This window comes from Hordeum vulgare, chromosome 2H (assembly GCF_904849725.1).
Source record: "Hordeum vulgare subsp. vulgare chromosome 2H, MorexV3_pseudomolecules_assembly, whole genome shotgun sequence".
Classification (NCBI taxonomy): domain Eukaryota; kingdom Viridiplantae; phylum Streptophyta; class Magnoliopsida; order Poales; family Poaceae; genus Hordeum; species Hordeum vulgare.
The window spans coordinates 500,968,856-500,993,579 of record NC_058519.1 but is presented as its reverse complement, the minus strand read 5'-3'; the positions used below and the strand labels follow the sequence as shown (position 1 = coordinate 500,993,579).

The 24,724-nt window shown below is 45.1% G+C and overlaps 3 protein-coding genes across 3 annotated transcripts; all 3 read right to left on the bottom strand.

Moving 5' to 3' along the window:
* Positions 1-1,139: 1,139 nt before the first annotated feature.
* On the bottom strand, positions 1,140-3,304 carry LOC123430344 (glutamate decarboxylase 2-like). Its single transcript, XM_045114210.1, has 6 exons — positions 2,942-3,304; positions 2,640-2,840; positions 2,328-2,542; positions 1,995-2,248; positions 1,825-1,877; positions 1,140-1,759 (listed from the first exon to the last, which is right to left on the bottom strand). Exons 1-6 carry the CDS (start codon positions 3,230-3,232, stop codon positions 1,274-1,276), a joined length of 1,500 nt encoding a protein of 499 aa, XP_044970145.1. The 5' UTR covers positions 3,233-3,304; the 3' UTR covers positions 1,140-1,273.
* Positions 3,305-19,117: 15,813 nt separating this feature from the next.
* On the bottom strand, positions 19,118-20,752 carry LOC123426848 (deoxymugineic acid synthase 1-D-like). The gene is made up of 4 exons (XM_045110744.1): positions 20,184-20,752; positions 19,860-20,103; positions 19,584-19,763; positions 19,118-19,483 (listed from the first exon to the last, which is right to left on the bottom strand). The coding sequence occupies exons 1-4, from the start codon at positions 20,504-20,506 to the stop codon at positions 19,250-19,252; spliced, it is 981 nt and encodes a 326-aa protein (XP_044966679.1). The 5' UTR covers positions 20,507-20,752; the 3' UTR covers positions 19,118-19,249.
* A 477-nt stretch (positions 20,753-21,229) lies between these two features.
* LOC123426847 (D-galacturonate reductase-like) lies at positions 21,230-24,368 on the bottom strand. Its single transcript, XM_045110743.1, has 4 exons — positions 23,895-24,368; positions 22,223-22,466; positions 21,865-22,044; positions 21,230-21,568 (listed from the first exon to the last, which is right to left on the bottom strand). Exons 1-4 carry the CDS (start codon positions 24,347-24,349, stop codon positions 21,341-21,343), a joined length of 1,107 nt encoding a protein of 368 aa, XP_044966678.1. The 5' UTR covers positions 24,350-24,368; the 3' UTR covers positions 21,230-21,340.
* Between the last annotated feature and the right edge of the window lie 356 nt (positions 24,369-24,724).

The window sequence follows — 24,724 nt, the reverse complement described above, 5'->3', positions numbered from 1 at the left end:
AGACTATGGTGCAACGATCGCCTACAACGCAGGGGCTGGCCAAATGAATATTTCTGCCAATTATGTCTTCGGAATCTAGAGTCATCCGTACACTTGTTCTGGCAATGCCCGATGTCACTCCAGGTATGGACACATGCTGCATCGCGCCTTGGATGTGCCTCACTGCACCCAGGCGAATGGGAGGAGAAGGAAAAATCATCAGAGATTGTAGCTACGATGGTCACCAAAACCATGCCAGAGCATAAAAAGGCCATCAAGACAATGAACATCTTGATTTTGTCTGAGATCTGGAAGGAGAGAAATGAAAGCACCTTTAGGAGCAAGCACGCCGGGTTACAAAACATGAAGAATGCAATCACAAGAACCATCGAGTTTTGGCGACAAGCAGGAGCGGCGTTCTTAGAACCCCCCTTGTGGGATCCGCCGTGAATTATCGCCATATGTAACCTCATCTCTTTTTCCCTTCGGTTTTTTCCTTTTTCCTTGATCCTAGGATCACATCCAATTTTTGTTTTCCCACACTGCTATCTGCTTTGATCATCATATGCCAGCCACAAGCTGGGTCTTTCAAAAAAGAAATAAATGTTTTGGCATGTTGATGATTATTTACATTTTACCTATCAACGGGCCAAATTTACAATGTCAACGGGCCAAGTTTTGGCACGTTGATAATAATTTACATTTTACACGTAAGTCAGCGGAGACCAATTAACAAATTGTTACCCCTAAATAAAAAGTTTTATGATGGCATAGTGACTAGTGACTTAGGGCCTGTTTGGTTCATGACTAACTTTGTCACAACTAACCTTAGGCAAAGTGTGGCTGTCACAAAAAAGTGTGCTAACAAAATGGACACCACAAGTGTGGCAAGATTTGGTAAAAAATTAAGTGTATGACATGTGGACCATATAACTAAAAAAGTATGGCAAGACATAAGTGTGGCAATGAACCAAACACATGCCTAAGCTATTGTGGCATGACTAAGGTTAGGCGTGGCAACCTTAGGCTGAGAACCAAACAGCCCCTTACTGCCTTTCATTTGAGCCACAATTAATTTTGGACGGCGTGAGTATGTGTTAATTACCCCATGTGGTAAAATGTGATTTATTCTTTAAAAAACAGTGCAAGTTGCATCTGTGTTGAGTGTGACTTTGTTCCAGCAATTTATACGAGTCAGAAGTCACGTAATTTATTCTGTTAGCACAATTTTTCTTACAGGTACTATTATGTACTGTAGCACAATTGGCAGGCGCAGCAGTCATCTGGCGGCAGACTAGCACACACCCTTCGTCTTCCCGGAAACAAGCGACACGCTCCTGTGGCCGGACACGGCCTCCCTCTTGACGACCCTGACGGACGCCTCCTCCTCGGCGCTCCTGGCCGGGCCGAGCTCGATGGTGAGCCTCATCTTTGGCACGGGCCCCTTGGCCGCCAGGTCCAGCTCGCTCAGCGCCATGCGCACGTGCGACAGGAACCTCTCGGCGAGCGGCCGGCCGAAGTCCTCCCGGACGACCACCCGGAGCACCGTCATGTGCTCCAGGTTTGCCGGCATCGTGTACGCCGGCACGATCCACCCGAACCGCCGCAGGTTCGCCGACAGCTTGAACGCCGGCGAGCCGTCCCTGATGCCCCTGAAGGTGAACGCCACCAGCGGCACGCCGTCCTCCTTGGAGATGACGTCGAAACGCCCCGTGCGCAGGAGCCCCTCCCGGAGCGTCCTCGCGCTCTCCACGCAGTTCTCCATCACATTCTTGTACCCCTGCATGCGGCGAGACGCTCTGTAAGTTGAATGACTGATGATCGGTCTGTTGATGAACTTTGTACCTCGAAACCTAGCCGAAGAAATTGGTAATACTGCGCGATGATTTGACTGGACCCTGCACAAGATCAAACATGCATGCGAAACAATTCAAGAACGTGAAATCGAAACAGACAATCAAATCAGAGATTATATTCATCGCTTAATTCTGGGACAAAAAAAGAAGAGCACGTGCCTTTGGAGAAGTTGAGCGTGAAGGTTGGCTGGTCGGCGCCAAGGTAGTTGATGTGGAAGATGAGCTCGTCGGGGAGGTCCTCCCTGTTGCGCCATATCACCCACCCGACGCCGGGGTAGACGAGGCCGTACTTGTGGCCGCTGACGTTGATGCTCTTCACCAGCGGCAGCCGGAAGTCCCACTCCAGCTCCGGGTACAGGAACGGCGCGATGAACCCGCCGCTCGCCGCGTCCACGTGGATCGGGGTGTCCCACCTGCCAGCCAGAAGATGCCAGCCACGTCATAATCATAAGACAGGATTTCTGAATTCTGATGCACGGATTTGAAGCAGACCTTGTTTGCTTGTTCTTGGCGACGAGGAGGTCGTTGAGGCGCTTGACGTCCTCGAACTCGCCGGTGAGGGTGGAGCCGAGGATGGCGGCGACGCAGATGGTGTTCTCGTCGACCATCTCCACGGCCTTGTCCGGGTCCATCACGTAGCACCCTTCGCTCAGCTTCACCTCCTTGAGCTCCACCTCGAAGTAGCGCGCGAACTTCTCCCAGCACACCTGCGTCGCAGAGCAGAACAGGTTAGTACTTCTGATCGAACTCTTGCGTTATGAATCAGGAAATGTACGTACGCGCGTTATCTATCGTGTCAGTTACCTGAACATTGGCTCCCGTGACGATGTTGGGCTTGTCGTGTGGCTTCCCCTCCGCCTTCCGCCGGTTCTGCCAGCGCCGCTTGAACGCCAGACCGGCGAGCATTATCGCCTCCGAGGACCCGACCGTGCCGACCCCGACGGCCGTCTCGCCGGTGCCCACCGGCGCGTTGAACAGCCGCGCTATGATGTTCACGCACCGGTTCTGCGGGGACATGGCGTCGTTCATCGATCAAAATCAAAATTAACAGAGGTTGCATGACCGGTCCGAACTGGAAACGAAATGCTGCTCGCTAGCTAGCTTGCCTGGAGCTCGGTGGTGACGGGGTACTCGTCCATGTCGGCGTAGTTCTTGTTCATGCCTTCGAGGATGAGCCGGTCGCACTCGGGCTCCATCCAGGTGGTGACGAAGGACGCCAGGTTCAACCGCGGGCTGCCGTCCAGCAGCAGCTCGTCGTGGATGATCTGGTACGCCGCGTCCTTGGATATCGACTTCTCCCCGAGCTCGTAGCTCGGGACCGGCTCCTGCACGTACCTCGACGCGAACACGGCGGCCGACGCGGCCGCCTCGTCGCTCTGAACATGCGTCAGAACCATCCCTGTAGCTAGGTGTCAGGCCAGTCCGTTCTTATTTCCCTCTGAAGTCTGAACACATTTCTGTTCATTTGGCACCGGGCATATATATACAGGAGGGTGAACCTGGAATGTTTATTTCTTGTGCTTTGCTTGCCGCATGTTTTTGCTGTGCGGCGACTCTGCTTCCCCCCTAATAAGTCGAGTCCTTGCTTGCTTGTGGCTGCAATGCTGCTGCTTTACTTGATGTCAGTTGCTTCGATTCTTTTTGTGGGATCTCTGTTGCTTCCTACTGCTGCTCAAGTATTCGTTAGTTGCTCCTGCGTAGCAGGTTTGCAACTCATTCGATTGTTATTGAAAGATGACAGAGGATATATGGTTTGCCATTTGTTCGATCCCCCATTGATGTGGCGCTTTATCACGATTCACCACCATGTTCTGGTTAGGCCCGGAGAATGGAATGTGGCGTTTCCGAGCTCAAATGCACTCATAAATAATAAAATAAAAGATGGAGTAATTTGAAGACAAATTTTGTTATTTCTTTGGCAGCAACATTGTTAAATGTTCTACATACATGGAATTTCGTGGGATTTTTTTCTTCTAAAAAATTGATGCCTCAAAACTTATTTTTTAAAAGCATTTTGTAGCGTTTATTTTGTTATTTTTTCAGACCTCCACAAATGTGATTCATCGCAAAAAAAATCGGGAATAAAGAAAACTAAGAAACATTTGTTGTAAAAAATCAGAATTGTTTGAATTGTGTTTCTGTTTTTTTATATTTTATTTATTTTTCATGAAGGATCATTGAGCTCAGAATTAGAAGGCACTCTCGCGGAGAATGGGCTTGCTTATTGGTCTGTTCTCGTACTTGGGTTGATCTGGGCGATCCCTAAGATTGGCTTAAGCAGACAATGCCGAAAACAATATTTTTTATTCAAAATTAGTCACTTTATTTTTTGCATTTTTAATTTATCTTCTATAATTAAATAGTTAAGTCTCCACTTGACTATTCAAAAACGCATACAACTATGTCATCATCACACCAATAAGTTTTAGAAATTAATTACGTGCATGCATGTATTTTTCGTAACAAGTTTTTCTCTCCCACACTTTTATTCCTATGCATGTCCCATGCATAACCTAGCGTCGCCTCCTCCAATCTCTTCGAACTCATCCTTAGCACAACTTCTCACCACTCTTCGCTATCATCTACCTTCCTTGCCACCTTCGGAGGCCAATGGCGGCTAAGTCGTGCAACTGCCATGAATGGGGGCGACAAGGCGGTACTACTCCTCAACGACTTCGGGAAGCTACAACAGAGGCTCCGATCCAACGTATGTTTGGTGTTCCTGGTTGTGTGGGCGACAAAAGTATCAGTAGCCTCGAGAGGTGGTGCTTTCACCCAGATCTTATCATGGCGCACTCTCGGGTGGAGGTGGATGTTGGTAGGTACGCATCCTGTTAGAGTGCATCCATCCTCATGCGGAGGAGGAGGCACATGCCAAGGAGTCGCACAACGATTTTTGGTTGGTGCTCCTAGGAGCAGGTTTAACATGCTCACTCTTACCTCTATTTTCACATGATATAATAGATTTGAGTCGTTGATCTTATAATTACAAATCTGATTAACTCTTACCTTCTTACCATACATGTAAAATAAGAGTGTAAGAGGGAGCATGTCAAAATTTGTGTGCTACTACAATTCAAGAGGGGAGGGGAGGCTTGTGGCCTCGGCCTTGGCAACACAACCTCTCATGATCGTTGTGGTGGTAGCGGGGCAACATGGTGTCTCAGAGCGGATCGACGGCAACGACGGGTGCAGCTTGGTGCAAAGCACAACGGCAGCGAGGCTTTTCAGATCATGCAGATCACACGCGGTGCATCGGGCATGCCTCGATCTTATAAGGAGGTTGTGTACGACGCTCCCCTCGTTCATCGATGCCAGCGGAAAGCCCTCGAGGCCAATTCAGGCTCAATAGTGGCCCGGAGCGGGCCCTTTCTCACTTCCTAATCAAAGCAACACATCTGACGATAGTGGCTGATGAACTTCGTTGTGACGCACACGACAACCATCAACTTAATGGCATCGCACAACGTTCAGAAGTGATGCGATGGTGGCATGTCTTTCGATGATTTTTTTTCTTTGGTGTGCTAATTATGTATGAGCATGACGATAGAGTGGTGGACGACAACAATGGTGATGGTGATGTATGTTTGGTGTTCCTGGTTGCATGGGCGACCAAGGCGTCGGTGGCTCCCGGAGGTGGTGCTTTCGCCCAGATCTTTTCTTGGCGCACCCTCAGGTGGAGGTGGATGTTGGTAGGTACGCATCCTTTTAGATTGCATCCATCCTCATGCGGAGGGGGAGGCACGTGTCAAGGAGTCGCACGACGATTTATGATTGATGCTCCTATGAGCAGTTTTAACACGTACCCTCTTATCCGAGCGCAGCGTTGCACATACCGGGCTTCAGTGAACCCGGTATACAAAAAAATCAATATATATTTAAAAGCTTCAAAAAATAATATTTTTTTATATAAATACATATATATGGTAGTCAAGTATGTAAAAAGTTTCATCTGATAATTCGGTTGTTTGCATGCTACACAAAAAGATAAAAATCTGGCCCAAACACAACAAAGATAAGGCCCATTTTAATCTATGTATTTGTCATTTTGTATACGCTACATAAGAGCATAAATACTAGTTAAAATTTATACATGTATATTATGAACATGTACCTATGTATATGCTTTTTTCATATATTTTTAGAGCGTGAAAATTGTATTTTGGTTTAAAAAATAAAGCCTCACTCACGCCCGGAAGCTGCAATGCTTTATCGCCTCTTACCTCCTCTTTTCACATGAGAGGTAAGAGTATATAACACTTACCTTTTTAACTCACATCTATCCCTACTAAGGTCCTGTTTGATTTCAAATAAGTCACCAATTTATAAGTTAAAAATTGCAAAAAGTGACTTATTTTGCCAAATAGACCCAACTTATAAGTCACCCCAACTTATAAGTCATAAGTTGCTTCACCCCAACTTAAAACTTATAAGTCACTCACTTTTGCATGGAAAGGTGACTTATAAGTCAGATGACAACCAAACAGGCGTGACTTATAAGTCACTGATTTTAAGTCACCTGACTTATAAGTCACTGATTTTAAGTCACCTGACTTATAAGTCACCTAACTTATTGAAACCAAACAGGACCTAATAAAGCACTTATTGCTTCTGTGGTACGTCATTAAAATTACCTCTAAAATTCTCTAATATTACCCACCAATGCCACCTATAAGTTATAAAAAACGTTTTACAGGTAACTCTCGCATGGGCCGGCCCAAGCATAGGGACCAGCTATACTACGCTCTGCTTGTTGGAAAATAAGCAGCACGCCCATTTGGGCCAGCCCATGGGCAGGTGCCTGTTTTTTTAGTTTTTTAATTAATATTTATCTATTACTTTTTATTTTTTTCTACTTCAAATAAATCAAAAAAAACTTTCAAAATTTAAAAATATATATTTACATAAATGTTTGATAAAATATAAAATGTTTGCGAATTCAAAAATTGTTCAGGATTTTTGTAAAAATGTTTGCATATTAAAAAATTCGTAATTTTGGAGAAAACATTCGTGAACAAAAATTCCATCATTTTTAGCAATTTATTTAATGCAATTAAAAAAATGTTGGGTAATTCAAAAAATGAATTATTCGCCAATTCCCAAGAAAATACTTGAAAACAGTTTGTAATATAAAATATTATTTGGAATTTGAAAAAAAATGTTTATAAATAGTAAAAAACGTTCCCAAATTTGTAAAAATGTTCACGAATGATGGAATGTATGGAGTTCAATAGTAATGCTGGTGAGTCTTTCAGATTATATACCTGAGTGAATTTTGAAGAATTAATTGTGATGGTGGATCGGAATATTATACTATATTTTTAAAAATGTTTCTTGAAATTCAGAATAATTCTTTGAGTTACCAAGGTTTTTTATAACCATGATATTTTTTTAAAAATATGAACATTGTTTCAACTTGTGAATTGTGAATAAAATAAAATAAAATAAATATTTTCTTGCATTTGTGAACAAGTTTTCGAAATCGTGCGATCAGATATGAACATAATATGGTCATTGCCATTGAAGATGGTTGTTTTTTTCTTCCGTTGCAACGCACGGGCCTTTTTGCTAGTATAAAAAAAGGGGCATGTTAAAATTTGCGTGCTCCTACAATTCGAGGGGGGAGAGGAGGCTTGTCGCCCCGGCTTTGGCAACACCACCCTTCATGATCGTTGTAGTGGTAGCCGGGCCAACACGGCGTCTCTGAGCGGATCGACGGGAACGGGGGTGCGGCCTGGTGCAAATCACGTGGTAGTTAGACTTTTCGGATCATGCGGATATCACACATCAAGCATGGCTCGCTCTTATGAGGAGGTTGTGTACAACGCTCATCTCTTTCATGGGTGCCAGCAAAAAGCCCCCGCAGCCAGTTCAGGCTCAATAGCAGGCCGAAGCGGGTGTTAGATTGATCTCTCATCGCGTGGGTCCAACGGCCCACCGGGCCTTGATCTATGCGCCCTGATCGGGGCGCCCAACCCATTATGATTGGTGGGCCCCTGTGACCCGTGCTATATAAAGGACGGTGGGGTGCCGGGGCACGGACTACGAGATTCGCCGCCATCACACCTCTACCGACATACCTATCCGATCTAGGTTAAGCGCGGTGCTCACGGGAACCTCCACCCACGCCTAACCCTTCTTATCCATCACAGCCGTCGCCACCACACTGATGGAGGACGGTGGGAGCTCATCCGGCTCAGGACAAGGTAATCACACGGGTTTGTACCGGATCTATCTATGCCTAGTAGATCCACGTTCTATCAATGGTATCATGAGCCACTAGGCAAAGATTTATTCGGTTGAATGAAATCGAAAAGAAAGTCCCCTCTTCCCCTCCCGACATGAACCCTAGATGGGCAAGTACCGAAGATGGCCTAGGGCCTCATCAGAAAAGAAGCGTCGCCGCAAGGCCGCGCCTGTTCCTCTCGATCCCCACACGCATCGGCAAGCAGAGGTGTGGGAAAGAAGAACCTACCTCCTCAGAGGCAAAGTATGGATCTAGATCCAACATGAAGAAGAAGAAAAGGATTCATATCAGATCCAAAACAGAAGAAAAATAAAGAAGGAAATTGGATCGAATCCGAAAAAGAACAAGCAAAAGAAAGGGGGAAACATGCAAAGTAAAGTATCAGCCCTTCAGGGCAAAGGGACCACCACCGCGCCCTTGACGGTGGTGCGTTCACCATGAAGGTGCTCGCACGCGTCGACAAAGGAACGGGGATGATGCCATATTCTTCTCTGTCAAGGGAAAATGAAAATAGAGGCACCACCAGGAGGCTCGGTGACCACGGAAACAGAGCCCCCTACTCTCGGGCTACAAACGTCAGAGAGGAGGCTCGACCGCCGTGGCCACAGAGGCCCTGGCGTTGTGTGCCATCCCCGCGGGACATGAGAGGAAAGGGGTCGGCGTTCTCCCGGCGGGGCATGTAAGCCATCGCGCTAGGAGGGGCTTGGCCACCCGCAGGCAGCGCCCTGCGCGACAAGGCCACAGGGACGAGCGCGCGCGGCGTGGATGAATCAACCCCACCGCCGGCGGCTGCTGTCAGGCTCGCGAGGAGCTGCGGCTACGGCTCAGTCGTGCAAGAGCCCGCGGGAGCAGAGGCGCTCGAAGAGAGATACGGGGGAACAGGGAGATGCTACGGCGTTGGGGGGAAATGATTAGGGTTCCCCCCCACCCGGCCGGCTCACCCTTTTGTTCCTCTGAGGGGCGCGGTGAGACGTCGGATCGCCGCAGATGGCTGGGATTGCCTCAAGGGGAAACCCTAGGCCAGGGCGGGCCTTCGGGCCGCAAGTGAGAGGCTGGCCCAGCCGGCGGGAGGAGGCCGGGCCACGGGCCAAAGGGAGGCGCGCGGCGCCAGGCTCACCTGGTGGCGGGCCGAGGCCATAGGCTGGCCCAAGTCGGCCACTTATTTAATTTAAAGGGTTTCTTCTGTTTCTCTCTATTAAGACAGATTCAGAAGTATTTTCTATGCATCTTTTTCAAAATATGTTTAGAAAAGAGGAAATAAAAATGTCCAAGTTTCTGTCAATTTAAACAGAATCGTAATGTTATTTTTTCTGAAAAGAAAAATAAAAGGGTTTCTGAAAATAATATAGTTTTTCAGAAAAATAAAGTTCATGATCTTTATAAAATACTTAATAAAGTTCACGAATTTTATTAAATGACAGAATTATTTTCTGTAAAGTTAAAAGGCATGTGATATTTTATTTCATGTTTTTCGCTGCTAAACGAAATATGAAATATGGTCATGCTATTATTCTCACCAACGTTGTTTAGTAACATGATCATGTTGCATATTGAAAAAGATGCATTTATTTCTAACATTTGCCCAATGGTAATGTAGATTAATTTGCATAGGCAATTGTATGATTATTTTAACCAACGTTATTTAATGCATATAATTGTCATTCTGACTTCTCTTATGTGGTGATTTCAGGAGGTTTTCACCTAATGAGCTGTCGAAAGGACGTTCCCACACTCAGAGGGGATAATTACTCTGAGTGGAGGAAAAAGGTTGACTTGGCTTTGTGCATTGCTGAGGTGGACTGGGTTCTAGAGGAACCACAGCCAGTTGTACCCTTAGAATCAGTCAGAGAAGCTGACGAGGATGAGGAGAGCTGGGAGAAAAAGCAATGGAATTGTGGTAAAGAGGAGATGTCCTACTCCATACGTAACAGGTTATGGATAAATGCCAACAAGAAATGTTTGGCGTTTATTAAGAACACCATTGAGACCACCATCGTGGGCTCGATAGCAGAGTGCCCTACTGCAAAGGAGATGCTCAACAAGATAAAGAGTCAGTTTACTGGCTCTTCTAAGACCTATGCCACCCAGTTGATCAAACAACTGGTGACAGAGAACTACAATGGAGGTGGGCATGGCATAAGGGAGCACATCCTTAGGATGAGCAACATGACAGACAAGCTTAAGCCCATGGATGCGGACTTGGAGATTAAGCCAGCTCTCCTCGTCCACCTGGTAATGGCTTCGCTACCTAAGGAGTTCGAGACCTTTGTAGTTAACTACAACATGCAGCCCGAGACATGGGATATTGAAAGGTCATCGCAATGTGCTCACAAGAAGAGGAGAGGATTAAGGCTTCACATGGTGGCTCCCTTAACTATGTGAAGGAAAAGAAAATGGTTTTCCCACCTAAGCAGAATTCTCCTTCAAAGCCACAAAACAAGCTCCAAGTCAAGGCTCCTGCTTATTATCAGCCAAAGCCAATAACAGTAGACAAGGACACTTGTAGGTACTGCAAGAAAACATGGCACTATAAGAAGGACTGTGCTGCATGGCTAAAGGTCTTCATGGCAAAGAGAGGTAACTATATCGTTTCCTTAGTAAATGAATCTCTGTATGTAAAGTTTTCAAAATCTACTTGGTGGATTGACTCAGGTGCAACTGTTCATATTGCAAACTGAAAGGATCGATATGGTTGGCTAGAGGGGGGGGGTGAATAGACAACGACCACTTTTTAATTAATCTTAACAAGTTAAGGTAAACACTATACGGGTTCACAAATAATATGACAAAGAGGTGAACCCTATAGAAGCTAACAACGAGAGCTATTAAGACAAGTAAGATATAGTCACAAGCATAAGAAAATACAAAGTAAAGGGTAGAGATAACCACAAGTGGAACCGATGAAGACGAGGATGTGTTACCGAAGTTCCTTCCCTTTGACAGGAAGCATGTCTCCGTTGGAGCGGTGTGGAGGCACAATGCTCCCCAAAAAGCCACTAAGGCCACCGTATTCTCCTCACGCCCTCGCATGATGCAAGGTACCGTGATTCCACTATAGGTGCCCTTGAAGGCGGCGACCGAACCTTTACAAACAAGGTTGGGGCAACTCCACACAAAGCTTGGAGGCTCCCAACTAAACCACGAAGCTTCACCACAATGGAATATGGCTTCGAGGTGACCTCAACTGTCTAGGATGCTCAAACACCCAAGAGTAACAAGATCCGCAAGGGATTGGTGGGGGAATCAACTTTTCTCTTGGTGGAAGTGTGGATCTAGGACTTCTCAACCAATCCCTAAAGAATCAACAAGTTTGATTGGCTAGGGAGAGAGATCGGGCACTTTAGAGCTTGTGGAGCAACAATGGAGTTTAGAGAGGTAAGAGATAGGGTTCCTCAGCTAGAAGAACCCTTTATATAGTGGGGGGAAAAATCAGACCGTTTTCCCACTCTCTGCCCGAGAACCAGCGGTACTACCGCTGGCTGCAGTGGTACTACCGCTGGGCCTCCAGCGGTACTACCGCTGACACCAGCGGTACTACCGTTGGCCCCTTGGTAATGCACAAGCACTACTACCGCCGGGAAAGTCTTCGCAAAAGGTTCCGTCCACGAACTACCGCTAGGTAGGTGGAACAAAACACCTGGAGCGGTACTACCACTGACCAGGGGCGGTACTACCGCTGGCTAGCGGTACTACCGCTGGATGCAACGGTACTACCGCTAGCAGTCCAGGGTACTACCGCTGGGGACCATTTTGCAGAGATAATCGAGACGAATAGGCGAGGGTCGCTCCAAAAGATAAAGAAAGGGAGAATGTGAAGTGTGCGTGTGTAAAGATAGATTCCACCCAAACCTTTCCACTACGGATCCCCTCTTAATAGTACGGCTTTCCTATGACTCAAATAAAGAGAATCGTAGAGAGCGCCGTGCTTCCATTCCAGAAGAGAGGAGACGTGTCGTCTTGTGCCGTTGACGAGTGTTACCTGAAACCTTGACACACACGATTAGTCCTGTACGGTACTGTCATCAATCACCAAAATTACTTAGGCATAAACTATGCCTCAACACAAACTCTTTACATGGATTCAGTTTGAAGAGGACCATGTGCCAAAAAGAAAGAAGTATTGAAGTCGCAAATGGTGTCCAAGCAGAAGTTGAAGCTGTAGGTGACGTCTCCTTGGAGCTAACCCAAGGATTCAAGCTTTTTCTTAGAGATGTACGTTTTGTGCCTTCATGTAATAGGAACTTAATAAGTGTTTCATGCTTAGACAAAGACAATTATCAATGTTTTTTTGGACATGGTAAATGTACCATTTGGTACAATAATGATTATGTAGGCAATGCCTTTCTTCATGATGAGCTTTATTTGTTATCAATTCGTGACAAAGTGAATTATGCAAATAATGTGAATGTGCAAAGTTCTTCGTCGAACAACGAACAAAAGAAAAGAAAGAGAACTCACGACTCCTCGAAACTATGGCACTGTCGATTGGGCCATATTTCCACGGGGAGAATAGAAAGATTAATCAAAAGCAAAATTCTTCCAAAGTTGGAGTTCTCTGACTTAGAACAATGCGTAGATTGCATTAAAGGAAAATATGTAAAACAAATAAAGAAAGGTGCAAACCGAAGCACGGGAACACTGGAAATTATCCACACTGATATTTGTGGACCGTTTCCACTGAAAAGTGTGGATGGTTTTGATTCATTCATAACATTCACAAACGATTACTCCCGCTTCGGTTACATTTATCCAATCAAAGAAAGAAATGAGGCATTGGATAAATTCAAGATATTCAAAGCTGAAGTTGAAAATCAGCTTGACAAAAAGATTGAGATTGTGAGGTACGACCGTGGGGGGAGTACTACGGTCGACACACATCATATGGCCAAGTCCCTGGACCTTTTGCAAAGTTCTTGCAGGAGACTGGCATTGTCACCCAATATTCAATGCCGGGCGAGCCTCAGCAAAATGGAGTAGCTGAAAGGCGCAACCGTACCCTCATGGATATGGTGCGCAACATGATGAGCTACTCCGACATGCCATTGGGATTGTGAATGGAGGCGCTTAAAACCGCCATTCACATTCTCAACAGAGTACCAAGCAAGTCGGTGCCCAAAACACCGCACGAGCTATGGACAGGAAGAGTGCCATCCCTGCAACACTTCAGAGTGTGGGGATGTCCAGCTGAGGCCAAAATGTTTAATCCAAACATTGGAAAGTTAGACCCAAAGACAGTGAGTTGCCATTTCATTGGCTACCCTGATAGATCAAAAGGTTTTCGTTTCTACTGTCCTGACAGATACACAAAGTTTGTGGAAACGAGACATGCTATCTTCTTAGAGGACGAAATGATGAGGGGGAGCATGGTAGCTCGGAAAATTGATCTTGAGGAGAAAAGGGTGCATGCACCCATTCCAATGATTCAAGAGCCATTTTTCTCGCTACCCGTTGTAACTCCAACGATGAAAACTATGGGAGAAGACCCGGAATGTGTCCTTCAGGAGTCGACTGAACCCGTTGTTGATCATGCAAGGGAATTGCAGCAAGAAAAAGTAGAAAGTGTGCCAGACGATGAGGCACTTAGAAGGTCTAATAGAACAAGAAGACCTGCTATTTCTACTGATTATAAAGACTATAACACAGAAATGGTTCATATGGATGGTGATCCCACCACATACAAAGAAGCCATTAAAAGCCCTCACTCATCAAAATGGCTAGAGGCAATGGAAGATTAGATGAAATCGATGAGTTCCAATAATGTTTGGGACTTAGAGATTATTCCTAAAGGAGCAAAGATAGTAGGCTGCAAATGGGTCTACAAAACAAAGTATGACTCTAATGGCAATGTTGATAAGTATAAAGCCCGACTTGTGGCAAAAGGATTCACGCAAAGAGAAGGAATAGACTACAAAGACTTTTTCTCCAGTCTCTTGTAAGGATTCCTTCAGAATCATAATGGCATTAATTGCTCATTTTGATTTAGAGCTGCACCAAATGGATGTAAAGACGACATTTCTAAATAGGGGTTTAGAAGAAGATGTCTACATGAAACAACCCAAGGGTTTTATCATGGAAGGCAAGGAAAATATGGGATGCCGCCTAATGAAATCCATTTATGGGCTAAGGCAAGCCTCTAGACAGTGGTACATAAAGTTTAATGATACCATTAAAAGGTTTGGATTTCAAGAAAATGTTGAGGATAATTGCATTTATGCAAAGTTTAAACATGGGAAATATATTTTCCTAATCTTGTATGTGGCTGATATCTTGCTTGCAAGCAATGGTGTTAGTCTACTACAAGAGACAAAGAAGTTTTTATCCTCGAACTTCGACATGAAAGACCTTGGTGATGCATCATATGTTTTGGGCATTGAAATTCACCGAGACAGGAAAAATGGAGTCTTAGGACTCTCACAGAAAGCATATTTAGAGAAAGTTCTCCAAAAGCATAATATGCATAAGTGTAAAGCCACACCTGCTCCAATAGTCAAGGGTGACAGTTTTGGGAATCATCAATGTCCCAAGAATAAGTACGAGCTTGATGAAATGAAAACAATACCGTATACTTTGGTTGTTGGAAGTTCACAGTATGCACAAGTGTGCACACGCCCTGACTTGGCATTTATCACCGGGGTACTCGGTAGATATCAAGCAAATCCAGGCCAAGAGCACTGGAAGATGGCAAAGAAAGCTCTGCGTTATGTGCAAGGCACAAAAGAAATCATGCTAACATACAGGAGATCTGAGTCCCTAGAGATAAAAGGGTACTCAGACGCAGATTTTGCGGGAGATAGAGATGATAGAAAATCCACGTCTGGGTACGCGTTCACTCTCGCAGGGGGAACTATTTCATGGAAAAGCTCCAAACAGACCATAGTTGCATCGTCCACGATGCAAGCAGAGTTCATAGCATGTTTTGAAGCCACCGGGCAGGTGATATGGTTAAAGAAGTTTATATCCGACTTGAAAGTGGTAGATTATACTCACAAGCCACTAAAGATATACTGTGACAACCAGCCCGCAGTATTTTATGCTCACAACAACAAGTGTAGTAATGCTTCCAAGACAATAGATATAAAGTATTACGTTGTGAAAGATAAAATCCAGGATCAAACTATAAGTCTCGAGCATATAAATACGAAGTATATGCTTGCGGATCCGCTAACGAAAGGCTTACCACCCAGTGTGTTCAAGGAAAACTTAGCCGACATGGGTTTGTTGGAAAGCCTATGATTCCTGGATTATAAGAGGCCCAAAAGTAAATGAATTTGTTTCAAAACAAAAGTGTGTTGTAGCTGTATGATTCTATCAGCAATTAAGCTGTGAAGATGAGACATGCTCTACATGCTTATATGTGATGGAACAAATGAAAGTATAAAGTCAAAAGTAAAAGTCGAGATCAAGGGGGAGAATGTTAGATTGATCTCTCACAGCGTGGGACCAACGGCCCACCGGGCCTTGATCTATGCACCCTGATCGGGGGCGCCCAACCCATTATGGTTGGTGGGCCCCTGTGACCCGTGCTATATAAAGGACGGTGGTGTGCCGGGGCACGGACTACGATATTCGCCGCCGTCACACCCCTACCAACATACCTATCTGATCTAGGTTAGCGCGGTGCTCACGGGAAGCTCCACCCACGCCTAACCCTTCTTCTCCATCACAGCCGTCGCCACCACACCGATGGAGGACGGTGGGAGCTCATCCGGCTCAGGACAAGGTAATCACATGGGTTTGTACCGGATCTATCTATGCCTAGTAGATCCACGTTCTATCAGCGGGCCCTTGCCCACTTCTCCACCAAAGTAACACATCTGGTGATAGTGGTTGCTAGACATTTTTATGACGCACACGACAACCATCGACTGAATGGCAGCGCAACAGCGTTCTGAAGTGATGCGATGGTGGCATGTCTTTTGATGATTTTTCATTTGGTCGGCTAATTATGTATGAGCATGTCGATAGAGTGGTGGACGACGACAATCGCGGTACACATCATGGATGTATTTTCTTCAAGTGTAAACTCAAGATCTACATTTTTGTTGAAGGCAGCGTCAATCGTATGTGTGTCATTACCTTGTTGAAGATGTTGGTTCAAAAAATTTGTTCGGGAGGACGGTCCAATAATAGGATAGGTGTTTAATCATCTTACCCTATTTCTGTAGGTTGTGGCAATTTGTATCTTTATTTCATTGAGAATTGCGTATTTCTTTAAGACTTTGTTTGGGACCTAATACTTTTAATATGACAATGCTATTTTTCAATCATCCGGAATTTTGCAACTGATTCGCACGATTGTGAAAAACTGGATTTGCTAAATATCCTTAATTGATCTTAAATATGCGTGTATGCATATAGAGACAAAAACGCTGATGTCATCCAAGATTCCAACAAAATTTAAACTTTAAAATGTTTTGCAGCTCAAACTATTGCTTCGATTCACAATATGTTTTTACATAAAAAATCGTCTCGCCGAGACCTTTAGAACTAGATCTCATGTTGATATATTCCGATAAATTTTTTCTCGTCAAAATTAATTTTCCACGTTTCTGATACCTAAGTTATCACATCTGTACTACATAAGTTATCATCATGGTTGCACTGAAGTTAATAAGACATGAAAAATTGTTTACGCAACCTTTTTTCATATGCACATGCATGCATTAGAAGACAAAACTGATGACATCCTATATTTTTTTAATTTTAAAAATTCAAAATTGATATGTAGCTCAAACCGCCGCTCTAATTAAAAACCTGTTCTCAAAAAAAAGTCGGCGCGATGAGATATTGGTAACAAGATCTATTGTTGATAACCCACGTACATAGCATGCAATACATGCACAATATAGTTGATAACGCATGTACAAATATCGTGATTATTTTGACCTGTTTTGTTGTTGTTGAAACATCTCCCAATAATGTGGTGTGAATAACATGGTCATTAACACATCACGGACCTGATAACTTACATACAAACACCCTCATAACTCACACATCATAGACCTGATAATTTATGTACCCCAGTCCTGATAACTTTAGTCTGTGTGTGTCGGTGGGGGGTGATCAAGTATCCCGTTAAATTTTGTGTGAATAACATGATAACTCGGTCATCGGAGACCCGATAATTTATGCACCCGGTCCTGGTACTTTTCGCGAGGGAGGAGTGATGAAATACACCCCCGATAACTTTTATGTGAATAACACGGTAATAACTCACACACCGTAGACCTGATAACTAATGTACCCGAGTCTTGGTAAATTTGATGACCGGTGGGGTTGGTTGATGAAATATACCACCGGTAACTTTTTGTGTGAATAGCATGATAACTCACACATCATAGACCTGATAATTCATGTACCATAATCTTGGTAACTTTGACGACGGTGGTGAGGAGTGGAAGGGGGGGGGGGGGTTGTTGGTGAAATATACCCCAACAACTATTTATGTGAATAGCATGATAACTCACATACCCCAAACTTGATAACTTATGCACCCCAGTCCTGCTAACTTTGGCGACACTGCTGGTGGGTGGGGAGGGATGTTGGTGAAATATAACTCCCAACCCCTGGTAACCTTTGCTGAAAAAGCATGATAACTCACACATCGCAGACCTGATAACTTAGGTACAAACACCGCGGTAATTTAGACCCGAATAAAAAGTTATTGGAACATATTCCGATTACTTCTATGCAAATAGCACGATAATATATACATTACGGACCATCAATTTCCTCCCTCTAGCGCATGCATGCATGCATGTGCATGCGAAAAAGAATGTTGGAGGAATCTTTTTATGCTTCTGCGAATTATGTGTAGTCAACATGATAACTTATCTCAACTCGCATGATAACTTGCGTAGCACATACATGGTAACTTTTTGCCAAAAAAAGACGTCCAAACTGCCAACATGGGACTTAGTTTTGAAGGTATCGCGTGATGAATCTTTTATGTAAAAATAATTTTTAATCAAAGCGATGGCTTAAGCTACAAAGTATTTTAAAGTTTTGAAATAATAAGAATCTTATACCAATATCCTCTATTTTGTCTATTAATGTGCATGCGTGCATGAATCGAATGAAAGAGGCCTGCATGCTTTTCCTCCGTCATAAACACAATTAGTCGAGTGGTTAGAATAAGAAAAAATAGAATTAGATAAGTGATTAGTTAGGTAGGAAAAAATAAAATCGTCTGGATCTATTGCTATCTTCCAGTCGTTTGGAATTAGTCTTGTCTTTTTTAATAACTAGATGATGCTCCGCGCGTTGCTGCAAGGACATTGCTAAAATATGGATAAATAGTTGTTATAAAAAATCTAAAACTAATAGAATGTGAATATAAGCTTAAAAACAATAAAATACAAGGCGTATAAAAAGAGAGTGAAATTTATAATTAAAATGTAATGTCTAACAAAATATGAAGGATGAACTCTAATGCAAAAGAACTGCTTATGACTAATATGGATGAACTCTAATGCAAAAAACTACTTGTGATTAATATGCATGAATTGATGACGTGACACCATTGCATGCATAGAGTAATAAAAGATATTATTTATGTCTTACATGCATACTTGCTTATGTGTCATGGTTGCATGGCTAGGAAAATTAGGTAGTGGGTTGCAGCTATTTAGTAGTAACAGAGGATATAGCCATGTGCATCAAAAGCTGTAGAGGCTGGGAGTTATCCCCTTTCAAAAAAAAAAAAAAAGACGACGGTTTCTTCTTGAAGGCGATGTCTTGGAGTGTCGTACCCCACGGAAATGAAGTTGTTCGAAGTACAACAGATTTGACCGGAAAAGACAGCTGACACTCGAAGATTACACTAGAATAGATCCAGTCGCTGTGTGGGATTAGTGGATACGAGACGTTAGACGTGCCGCACCGAAAGCTGTCCATCCATCCCGAATAAGAGCTCGCCGAAAAGCGACGTTCCACAGGCGTCGATAGGCAATGTAACAACGATTGACAGCCATGTTTACTGACCATCCGGAGGAAAATGCTTACTGCACAAGGTACTTCCGACCGATGGCAACGGTGATCACAATCTTCACTGCTAATTAACTCGAATCCGTAAAGAGGAATAACATGATATATAACCGATATTCACCCCACTCTTTAAGTAAGCTACTGCAGTTCACGTCATACATCCGAATTCTCAGTGCCTATTCTACTCCTCGACAATTTCCATGTCTGCGATGTCAGCCGACGTGAACTCGCCCTCTGCGGAGAACAGCACGCCTGCAGCCGTGACGATCTTCTTCTGCGGAATCTGGTCGATCTTGCGCAGGTCGTCGTCGGTGAGCCCCCAGTCGAAGATCCCGAGGTTCTCCTCGAGCCTCTCCTTGCTGAAGCTCTTGACGATCGGGGTCGCCCCTTGCTCGTAGATCCACCTCAGCGCGACCTGAATGAACGAGAGAAGAACGAGGAATCGGTTGGTGTCATACGGACTGCGTGTATGTAATTCCGAGCAGTTGCCGGGAGAAACGAGGCGCGTACACCACCTGTGCGACGGTCTTTCCTCTAAGCCCGGCGATCTCCGCGAGCACCTCGGAGTCCAGCACGGCGCTTCCGTCGCCGGACCAGTTCTGCCCTCCCAGCGGCGAGTAGGCCGCGATGTGGATGCCCTTCTCGGCGCAGTAGTCCCTCAGCTTCCTCTGCTGCCACACCGGGTTCATCTCCACCTGCACATCACACGCAGCCACCGCTAAGTTCGGGTTGACGTATATTCAGACCAGTGCTACTCGGTGATCTCGTGGTGTTGTGTTGGAATGGGCGACCTGGTTGACTGCAGGAGGGACGGCGGCGGCGGCGAGGAGCTTGTTGAGGTGGCTGGTGGTGAAGTTGCTGACGCCGATGGCCTTGGCGAGCCCGAGTCGGTGGCACTCCTCCATCCCCCGCCACACGCCCTCGAAGTCGAACGGGACGGCCTCCTCCCGCTTCACCGGCAACACCGCCGGCCCGGGCTTCAGGCTGATCGGCCAGTGGATCAGGTACAGGTCCACGTACTCCATCTGCAGGTTCCTGCATGAATCAAGAACGAAACACCGAGACGATCAACATCTATCAACGGCCAAAAGTAAGTATAGATCGACCGAGCTTACTGGAGGCTCTCCCGGAGCGACGGGAGCACGAGGTGCGGGTGGCACTGCGTGCACCAGAGCTTGGACGTGACGAACACCTCCTCCCGGGACGCCAGGAGCCCGCGGCGCACCGCCTCCGCGAGGGCCTCGCCCAGGGGCCGCTCCGTCGCGTACATGGAGGCCGTGTCGAAGTGGCGGTAGCCGAGCTCCACGGCCTCCAACACGGCCTTCATGGTCGTCTTCGGCACCACCGGGAACTTGGCGGTGCCCATGCCGATCGCCGGCATGGGCCTCGCGTCGCCGGACCGCAGCGCCACCTCCGGCACCGCCGTTGTCGAGGCCATGGGTCGTCTCTCTGCGGCGGAGTGCACAACAGCTGCGTCGACTCGCACTGACGCGTGGTCGAGCCTGTCTTGTGGTTCAAGTACAGGACGCGCCGGTGAGGAGCCACCGGCTTTATACTGGCCGGAGTGACATAAGTACTTACGTAGCTATTCTTCCGTTTTCCAAAGACAAAGAGGTGGATTTTGTTTCTTCAGGCAGGCATCATCTTCTTCCTTGTGCGGCGGACATAGTTGAGCTAGACAATTTCTCGTGCCATACGCTTTCGTTCTCTGCCATACTTTCGTAGTAGTAATTCTGAGGCCCAGTTCTTCCTCACACTCTATGAGGCCCACATGTCTGTCATACATCCGTCTCCTAGCCAAGACCCGCCTCAGTTGCTGACGCCGTCGCGCTCGTCACAAGAAGTTTGGCTTGCCTGTCGAACAAACAAGAGCCTTCTAGTGTCCATCCGAGCTTGACAAAATTTCGCCGATTTTGGTGCTAGCATTCCCTTTTTTCCTGGGAGAGAAGAGAGGAAGATGCTGGCGCGAGACAAGGAAAGATCAGCCAACTGAAGTTGCTGTGGATGTGGCTATGGCCATGTCCACGTGTGGCACTGTGAGTGACGACTGACGGCTACCCACCAGCACTGTAGGGAACCCGTCAGGATCATCACAATTGAATTGACGATGCCAAGCAGGACCTCCTCCAGGTAGGTTACAGGTAGCACCACCAGAAGCATCTCACTAAATCTTTGTAATTTGGAGTGTTTAAATGGCCCATGGATCTTCACCAAATTACAGGACTAACTCCGAGTGTTTAAAGCATCTTCATAGTTTGACACCGACCTACACCTACGTTTCAACAACATCAACCTCCGAAAGATCGACGCCAGGGACGCCTTCAGGGCAGAGGATCGCCGACACCGTGACCTTCTTGTACTGCGGTATCTGAGTAATCTTGAACCGGTCTTCGTCAGTCAGTTCCCAGTCAAAGATTTCGAGGTTCTCCTGAAGCCTCTCCTTTTTCATGCTCTTGGCTACCATGCTCGCCCCTTGCTCGAATATCCATCTCAGTGAGATCTGCAGGAAAATGGGAGTCAATTGCACTGCTAATATTGAGGTGCAATTTTGTTGCTGTAATCCCGTAGGGGAGACCTGTACGGTGGAACATTGAGATGCAATTGACTAGATATTGCACGCATTTAGGTTGTTCCCAGAATTTGGCAAATATTTGTTCACATTCTGCACTTGTTAGTTGATAATCTAAACACAGCTCATTTCCAATCACGCACGATGCTAGAACATTGCACAAATTGGTGACGCGGATTTTGGTACATACTACCAAACAGTTTCTAAGAGGAAGCGAGAATTAGTACCTGAGCTACTGATTTTCCTCTAGCTTCGGCAATCTCTTTTAGTATTTCAGACTGTAGTACTGCATTGATTTTGGATGTCCTGCTTTGGCCTCCCAGGGGAGAATAAGCAGTCACATGAATTCCCTTCTCTTTGCATAATTCAATCAGTTTTTTCTGCTGCCAAGCTGGATTCAACTCAACCTGAAGGGTTATCCCATGCATCAAATAACAATGATAACAATTTAGGGTAGTCTGGGCCAAGTTTTTACAAAAGGATTTTAAACTAAATCAGCTTCTAGTTCTCTTTTGGTTCGTGGAATCATAGAACAGAAAAGAGAAGGTTGCATCACCATTGCTTGTACGATTGATCAACACAAACCTGATTCACTGCTGGGGGGATTTTTGCAATTGCAAGTAGCCCCTGCAGTTTCTTCGTTGTGAAATTGCTAACACCAATCATTTTAGCAAGGCCAAGGCTATGACATTCCTCCATTGCCTGCCATACGCCTTTCAAATCCATCTGCACGATGTCTTCCCTTTTCATTGGGAAGTGAGGTTTGCTGGGCTTTACGCTCATAGGCCAGTGGACCAGGTACAAATCAACATATTCCATTTGAAGGTTTCTAGACATGACAAGACAAGCTTAGCACAGAAGTGACAGACTACAGTTATAAAGATAACAAGCTTCTGTACCAGAACAGTAACAGTTTTAGATTCTTGAAGTGAATGTCAAGTGTTGGGTTACAATTCTAGTCCATAGCTTCCAGCTAATCAAAAATTAGTCCCACCTAAAAATATAGAGATTTGAAATCAATTTTGCACTTTTAGAAATAGTTTTATCCTGGAGTCTGAGGATGCGCCTTGCTGTGGAAATTTTAGTACTGTAACACGTTTTGTCAAAAATTAAGATATGACGTAAATACTACACCCTCTGTTCATAAATATAAGATGTTTTGGTAGTTTAAATTGAATTGCCAAAACGTCTTATATTTATAAACAGATGTAGTATACTCCATAAGTTTTGATTGTGAAGAAACTACTCCCTCTGTTCCTAAATATAAGTCTTTTTAGATATTTCACTAAGAGACTACATACGGAGCAAAATGAGTGAATCTATATTCTAAAGTATGTCTATATACATCCGAATGTAGTCTACTACTGAAACCTATAAAAAGACTTATACGGAGTATTTAGGAACAGAGGGAGTATATGAGTAAATACTTACTCAATGTGCTGCCTATTATTAGTTTCCCAAGTTTCTTTTTAAAAGTTTCACTGGTACTCTTTTGTTGGTTCAATTATATACACTCAATTAAAATCACATAGTGAGAAGAAAGTGTGATGAAGTGTCAAATCTCATATATGTTTGTTCAGTTTTATATAAAGTTATAGACTAAGGTATGAAGTTGCAATTTGAATATATAACTAGACTCTGCATATTTACATAGTTTCAAGGATAAATTTTGCTTAACCTTTGAAATATAAACCTCGCATAGGAGATGTGATTTCTGATAGCATACATCTAATTCAGGGCTGATTTCATTTAATGTTGTTAACTGCTACTGGTTTGAAATATTACGTTAATTTGGGTTCTGAAATTCCAATTTTCAAATGAAAAGAGCTGTATGGTAAACGTAATGATAATACTGGACAGGTAAGCCGTGTGAGAGTTCATTCTAGGTTGCTAGAAATTGCTATTGAATCTCAATCATGCCTCAAAGCCGCTGGACCAATAGCCAATTATCCTCATTTCAACCTCACCCCGTATATAACTTACAAACTACAAATTGCACTTAAGTTTTACTAAATTGCGCGATGTCAATACTGAAACTGTATCCTGAATGGGGTGTAGACTGTAGAGTAACTGAGTCTGGACATAACTTACAAACTAGAAATTGCAGTTAAGTTTCATGTACTAAATTGCACAATGTCCATACTGAAACTGAGTAGTGTGTACCCGTAAGTAACTGAGAACTAAAAAAACAGGCGAGCAATAAGAATTAATAAAACTGAAAAGTAAATTTCAAGGAATGAACCCAAGACGGCTTAACTGCAAGCTATCCTTGAGGGAAGGGAGGACGAGATCCGGGTGGCACTGCGTGCACCACACCTTGGTCGTCACGAACACCTCCTCGCGGGACGCTATGACCCCGCGCCGCGCCGCCTCCGCCACTGCCTCGCCGACGAGGTGCTCGGAGGGGTAGACCGAGGCCGTGTCGAGGTGGCGGTAGCCGAGCTCCAGCGCGGCGAGCACGGCGTTCTTGACGTCCTCTGCCACGAACGGAAACGACGCCGTGCCGATCCCCACGGCCGGCACCGGCCGGCCGCCGGAACCCGCCGGGAACTCCGGGATTTTGGGGGAGCGGCTACTGCCGCTAGGTGACGCCATGGCACTACGAGTGATTCCACGGGGTCTGGGCAGGATTCGGGTGGGGACGATAGTTGAATCCGAGCCCACGAATTTGGAACTTCTGGAGAAATGGCTCGCGAGTTGGATAACGGCCATGGAGGCCGGATTTTATTTTTATTTTTAAGTCTATGCAGGTTTGGTGGAGAAGACACGACAGCCAACAAAAATTAGGCCAAAATCATTTTTCTCGCCCTGTCGAAACACTTGTTCATAAAATAAACTCCAAACGAAATTATTTCATGATCCTTTGAAAAACGCAACATCCTATAGCATTTTTGTCCACACCGAAACGTCAAACTGCACTGAGTTGATGACATGACCCACCGTCAGACCTTGTTGGTGTTGTCGGCTGACATAGCACGTCTGAAACGCCAAGGTTCATGGTGTTTCGGCTCCGGATAATGTCTGAAACGCCAAGGCGAATGGCTTTTCTTCTCCAGATATCTTAAGTGGTCGTGGGGACTCTCAACC